Below are 6285 nucleotides of genomic sequence, written 5' to 3' on the forward strand. Positions count from 1 at the left end.
CAGGGCGGATACATTGAGTAAAATGTCTCAGAAAAGATCCCTTAACCCAGCTATAAAGCAGTCTATTTATGTTTTTTCATATTTTCTGTAATAAACAACTTTTTCGAGAAAAAAATTTTTGTCCGGATTTAAGTGGCGGACCCTGTATACTTAATTTTACAATAAAACTGCTTTTTGAACATTGCAGTTAGAAAAACTATATATAGAAAATGCAATTTATTGATAAGATGTTGTTAGCATATTTGTATGTACTACGTTTTTATTTTTTTTTAAATCTATCATATTGGGCCTCTATATTAGCTAGTAGGACGTTTTTTTGACTGCAAAAAACAGTCAAATTTAGTAAGCAGAAATCATTATTTTAACTTTTTCTATTGTGATGTAATTATGACATCAAAATAATATCATTTTGATTGTGATGTGTTCCTTAGGCAAGTTGGATATACAGGCTTACAAATCTGCTTAGTTTGTTTGTTGTTTTAATTATAAAAGTTATAAAGATTATAATTAAATTAGTTGCAAAAAATCTTATACCTCAATCAATAAATGTAGTTTCATATATTGTCCAGTAATTTCTTTTAGTATTGTCGACGTACCACCAATCAGCGAATTCAGACAAACTAGATCCTCCTGCAAAAACAAATAATTTTGTTAAATTCATTAATAAAATTTTATAGTTTTATGAAATTTCACTAATATTCTTTCTTCAAGTTCTTCAAAAAATAAACATTGACTTTTATTTACATTATTTGACTAGATTTATGTCAAACGTGAACAATTAAAAAAATTGAAATACCCTGACTATAAATTCTGCTTGAACAATAGCAGCAGTCACATTGAGCACAATACCACCTCGTGCGTTTTTACCCATTTCGGGCTTTAGTTCCCAACTTTGAAAAGGAATATTAATAAACTTAAAAGCAGCGAGGCCATGGGCACCTAGTCTGCCCGATCTAAAGGTAATAGTTTGCTTTTCCTCATTATATTTAATGTCATGTACGTCTTGTGTAGACCATATCTTTCTCTCGGAAATCCAGTGTGCCACCAGTGGTGGTTCAAACCAAATAATGAAGCTGGGAAGTCTGTAAAAATCGAGAATAGAATTTAATTGTACGCATATATAGAGCTGTATACAATCTGGAAAAAAAGTCCTTCATATATGAGCAAAGTCGATATTTAATTATATATGTATAATTATATATACAATTATATATTATGAGATTGTTTTACATTCTCATATGTATAATTGCATATAATAATTATTATATAGTTATATATATATTTCTAATCAAGTTTGTCCATATATGCAAAACTTTTTTGAAAAATAAGAGATGAACGTATTCGAGCTTTCGATTTTAAAAAGCCTTGATCAATTATCAAATTGATTTCTATTTAATATAAAAGAAAACTGTAATTCCCCGTGTTAATTAAATTAGTAAAATGCGTAACTTCTTGCATTATAAATTACTCACTTTAAAGTTACTAGAACTAGTTCTTCCATTGCGGCTTCTAGAGCTTTCATTTCTGCTTCGATTATTTCCGGTGTTCTCTCATTATCAGGCGCTGGTGGTGGCGCTTTATACGGTCGGTGAAACGGAACAAATTCCATTTTTTTCGGAATTTGCACTGCGAAGAAGATAACGCATTTAAAAACATACAAGTATTTGGAATTACGTAAAATAATTATATAATTTACACGTGGTGAGCAGAATATTTCTTTTCAGATCTTTTGGTTGTGGTGGTTGGTAAATTAAATCGATATATAATACACCGCCGAGTATTCTATATTTTCGCAAATTTATCTCCGTCTTCTCGCATCGCGTGAACAACAGCTTTCTGATTTCCTTTCGAGCTTCGTCTAAAACAAAAAAACAAAAAAAACCACAATAGAACAAATTCAATAACAAAACCTCAATACTAATACTAAACACAATATAAGACTAATATTGACAGCAATATTAATTCTATTGCAGCATTCTATTAATCCTATGTGTAACAATATTTGAATAACGCGATTGTACCCTCTCTTTGTATAATAAGTTCTTCCGGTGTAGGCAAATACGGTAACGGTTCCGGCTCCTGTTCTGGACGCTTCAATTGAACTTTCTGTTGCTGCCTTCCTCTTCTTTCATGTTTTGCAAGCACCAGAGGAGGCGGATTTTCTATTCTCTCAAGCGCGGCTTTCTTTTCCTCTAATCTCAGACGACGACCCTCAATCTGTTCTTCACGTATCTTCAATTTCGTTTTGTATTCGTTTTGACAATAGGTAAAAAAATCTAAAGCGCGCAATCACAAGAAAAGCTAAATGTTTTATACATGCTTTTTGAGAAAAATAGAATTATATCAACATATTTGTACAGATTTTAAAGCCATACAGTTTTATACTTTTGATGATATATTTTGATTGTAGATATCAAAATAATTTTGCAGTTTCTTCCAATCTAAGTAACTAAGTAAGTAACTAAGTAAGTAAGTTGATGATATATTTTGATTGTAGATATCAAAATAATTTTGCAGTTTCTTCCAATCTAAGTAACTAAGTAAGTAACTAAGTAAGTAAGTTGATGATATATTTTGATTGTAGATATCAAAATAATTTTGCAGTTTCTTCCAATCTAAGTAACTAAGTATCTAAGTAACTACTCAATTGTAGTAGAATTTATCAAGAAATTTGGTATCACCTGTTGTGTACATGCCTTCATATTCGTCCGGTAGTTTTGGCATGAAGTACGAAAATGAGCAATCGGAATGATGATCATATTTTACCCACAACACGCGAATTGCCATACAATAACAATCAATATCTACAGGCATCTTGACAGTTAAATCTATTTCCGTAAAGTGTACCTCAACTGGTTTTCTGTCGAGACAAGAAAATACATCACAATAATACACACAAGAGAATCCGACATAATAATAGTTCAACTATTATATGCGGCATGTCTCGGCAAATCTTGAAAATTACATAAAATATCGATACATACCGATCCTTATCAGTGATCTGTTTGAGTGCAATAGGCATTTTTATTAAAACCCAAATGAAACATTTAATTTGATTAGAAACATTTGTATATCTCGCTGTTTTTATGCTTTCGTGAACCATATCTCTGTCTATTTGGCGTAAGAGCGAATAACACGCTGCGTCTATCCATTCACGGAGCTTGTCGCGAAATCGTTGTTTGATCTGTTAAATACTCGCGAATCGTGTTGAGTGTTTTACATACACAACAACATCACGTATGTGACAAGTCAATCAAATACAATTACGTACCGCCTTACATTCGTCAATGTATGCAAACGGTGTCGTTATAGAGAAATTTATTATTTCTTCGAGTTTTGTTAATAGCTGTTAAGACAAATTTAACTGTTACTTTGACATGCACGCTTGATAAGAAAATCAACATTTATAAATTATCACCTTTCAATTATTTTTATTTACTATGTATTCAAACGCCTGATTTGAATATATTCAGAGATTATTTGAAGGAGATTATTTAAAGGACTTACGTACATTGCTAACAATATCGTATTTCGTTGCAATATTATTTATATTAATCTCTTCGTTTTCCATCGACCACAAAAATAAGAAAGTATTCATTTTGGATAAACTACCGGGGTCTGGCAATCCGTCACAAATCATGTATCTAATCCACTAAGAAGATATAAATTATGATATATAAAATATTATGTTAAAACTGTGTGTACTTATATGTTTTTTTATTTACATTTTCTTCGCCTTCGGTGTCAACTACATACTCCATAAACGCACTTTTATAATTATGAAGTAAATTCCACGTCTCTTTTAATTGAACGTCGCGCATCGCTGCTTCCTGATCCTCAAGCACAATTTGTTTCTCTGTATTATACTTCTCTAACCGAATCTCTTCTTGCATATCTTTGATCATCTGCAATCTATTTTTAAACATGTTTTATTATTATAAAAATAAAGAGAGAGCTTCCAGAAGATTGATATAAAATACGTGTAATTATTTTTACGCATGCAGAAGTATTTAGATTTAAACGTTGTCAAATTATCTTAAGAAATTTTCTTAAGAAGTTTGAGGACTTGCGTAATTAATTTTTCTTACTAAATATCAACATACATTTGAGGTTCATTGTCTTTTGACTAATTGTAAATAGATTTATTCACCTTATTTCTTCGGCTTCAGCGGCCGCAGACGCCGCTTCCTGTTTCTCTTCTGCTGTGCGTGCGTATCTCGTCATGACTGCAGCTTCTTGAAACTTTGACTAAATCAATTGAACGCGATGTAATAATACTTTACTATAATAAAATTACTATGTGAGAAAGCAGCTAATACCTGCAAGATACGACGTGTTTTAGCTAAAATATTGTGCAAAATCACGACATTTTTTAATATTGTAAAAGATTTAAAAAATAAATATATTTTCACTATTTTTCAGGATAACGTTTAAGCGTATATCATATACAACACTTCAGAAAAATTACCTGTGCTGCATTCCATTTGCGTAGCTGAAAAATATTATTGAACACTGAAATTACTCTGTTAGTTTTATTCTCTTCATCACGTAATTATATTAAAATTGTATCTATGTAAATTGATTTTTTCCTTCTTTTCTACTAAATAAACGATGGATAATAGCACAACATACCAATAGTTTTAAACGTGAAGGTTTTAATGTTCTCAAGATGTGTATATCTTCTTCGTATTCATCATATTCAGTAGATTCATCAAGATCCAAATTAGAACTTCTATCTTCGAAAAACAATTTCGAAATTGTTGCTTTTTTGCTTTGTTTCTTTTCTTTTGCCTCAGTTGTTTTGCTAATTACTTCTTTTAGATTTCCATCTCTCGGAACAGAATCTTCTCTATAAAGGGAGCAAAGTTATTGACAAAAAGTTATTTAACATGTGTATACAAAAGTATATATTATGTTAATTTAAACCGGTTAAAAAAACAAGATTTATTTTACTTCTGTTTATATTTACAATTAATAAATATCTTATTCTCTATACCCTTACACAAATTTATTATTAGTGTGGCCAAAATAATACAATACTTATTTTGAGTAATTCAGCAGTGATTTTTATATTTAAAATTACTGATGAACAATGTTTTAATTACTTAAAATAAGTATTATTTTGGCTACTCCAGTAATACGTTTCTATAAGGGTATAACATATATATAGGTTATATTGTATGATTTGGGGATCGTACTTTACACGCTTGAATTTTTCGTGCGTTCTTTTTTCAATTTCTTCTTCAAATTTCATATTAAACATTTTTTCCTTGTACTTAATTATCGAGGCTTTACTTATAAAAAATATTGTTATAAGAAAGAAAATGTAAATTAAATCTATGCAATAATAACGCGTGCCAGCTGTGTAAAGATAACAACTATCATGTATATCAGGAAATAACATACACATAAATTATTATATCAGATTTTAATTACATTGATAAATTTTAAAAGAAAAGTTAAGCAAAAAATGTCAAAGAGACATATAGCGATGTAAATGCTTTATAGCATGAAGGCTGCCGTTCTGATATTTACTGTTAGTACTAGAAATTTATATAAATGTATATAGTTGAAGTTTGGAACGTTCTTCGAACAATATTGTGAAGGCCGATTTGCCTCATTCCAATTTTTGTTTATGGCGGTTATAAAATGTTAGAAGTAAAATGTAAATGATATAGATCGATTACAGCTCCCCGAAAACAGCCCTTTGATCACTTGTACCATTTTTTATGACAATAGAGTTACCTCTTATTTCTTATTGCGTGAGCATCATTTACAAAATGAAAGAAACACAATAAATAAAAAAACACACTTAGACCTTTCGGCGACCACCGGAACCGCCATAACACATTCCACTTACAAGGAAAGTGACGCAAGTGTCCCTCTTCGATTTTAATAAGCTTCGAATATGTTGTAAACATTACAACATGTAAGCTGTTGTATAGCTAAAAATAAGAGACTCGTATTTTTTTATGTACTTTCTTGTACGTTTAGGGGATGATACCCTTTTGACAAGAAACGGTTTTTTTTCTTTTTATGCGGATGTTGTCAAAACGATAAGAGATATAAAAAAATGTTTCAAATAAATGTTAAATGGTCTTTTCTAGACTTTATAATCGCGTAGGTGAATGATTTTTTAATTCAACATTCTTTTATTTACCCTCACTTATTATTATTTTTTTTACAAATTTCAAAATTTTTGTAAAGAAATATTGTAGCATGTGTTACGCTGAATTCAATCCTACACAATTTTATTATACTTCAAAATCGCATCATTCAGAAATA

At 30.2% G+C, this 6285-nt stretch overlaps 1 protein-coding gene across 1 annotated transcript in view; it reads right to left on the minus strand.

The window, feature by feature from the left end:
* Positions 1 to 5520, minus strand: part of LOC109858365 (axonemal 84 kDa protein-like) — a 30142-nt gene extending 24622 nt beyond the window's left edge. Inside the window, exons 1-14 of the mRNA XM_020435524.1 lie at positions 5199 to 5520; positions 4633 to 4849; positions 4469 to 4492; positions 4151 to 4248; positions 3726 to 3912; positions 3512 to 3652; positions 3272 to 3346; positions 2985 to 3184; positions 2682 to 2860; positions 2022 to 2276; positions 1697 to 1858; positions 1473 to 1626; positions 797 to 1082; positions 535 to 630 (exon numbers count right to left, since the gene is read on the minus strand). Of these exons, the coding sequence (XP_020291113.1) occupies positions 535 to 630; positions 797 to 1082; positions 1473 to 1626; positions 1697 to 1858; positions 2022 to 2276; positions 2682 to 2860; positions 2985 to 3184; positions 3272 to 3346; positions 3512 to 3652; positions 3726 to 3912; positions 4151 to 4248; positions 4469 to 4492; positions 4633 to 4849; positions 5199 to 5410 (2286 nt within the window). The 5' untranslated portion in view covers positions 5411 to 5520. The remainder of the gene's footprint in view (positions 1 to 534; positions 631 to 796; positions 1083 to 1472; positions 1627 to 1696; positions 1859 to 2021; positions 2277 to 2681; positions 2861 to 2984; positions 3185 to 3271; positions 3347 to 3511; positions 3653 to 3725; positions 3913 to 4150; positions 4249 to 4468; positions 4493 to 4632; positions 4850 to 5198) is intronic.
* Positions 5521 to 6285: the final 765 nt, after the last annotated feature.

The sequence above is a fragment of the Pseudomyrmex gracilis genome, unplaced genomic scaffold, assembly GCF_002006095.1.
Source record: "Pseudomyrmex gracilis isolate BER0280 unplaced genomic scaffold, ASM200609v1 scaffold_199, whole genome shotgun sequence".
Classification (NCBI taxonomy): domain Eukaryota; kingdom Metazoa; phylum Arthropoda; class Insecta; order Hymenoptera; family Formicidae; genus Pseudomyrmex; species Pseudomyrmex gracilis.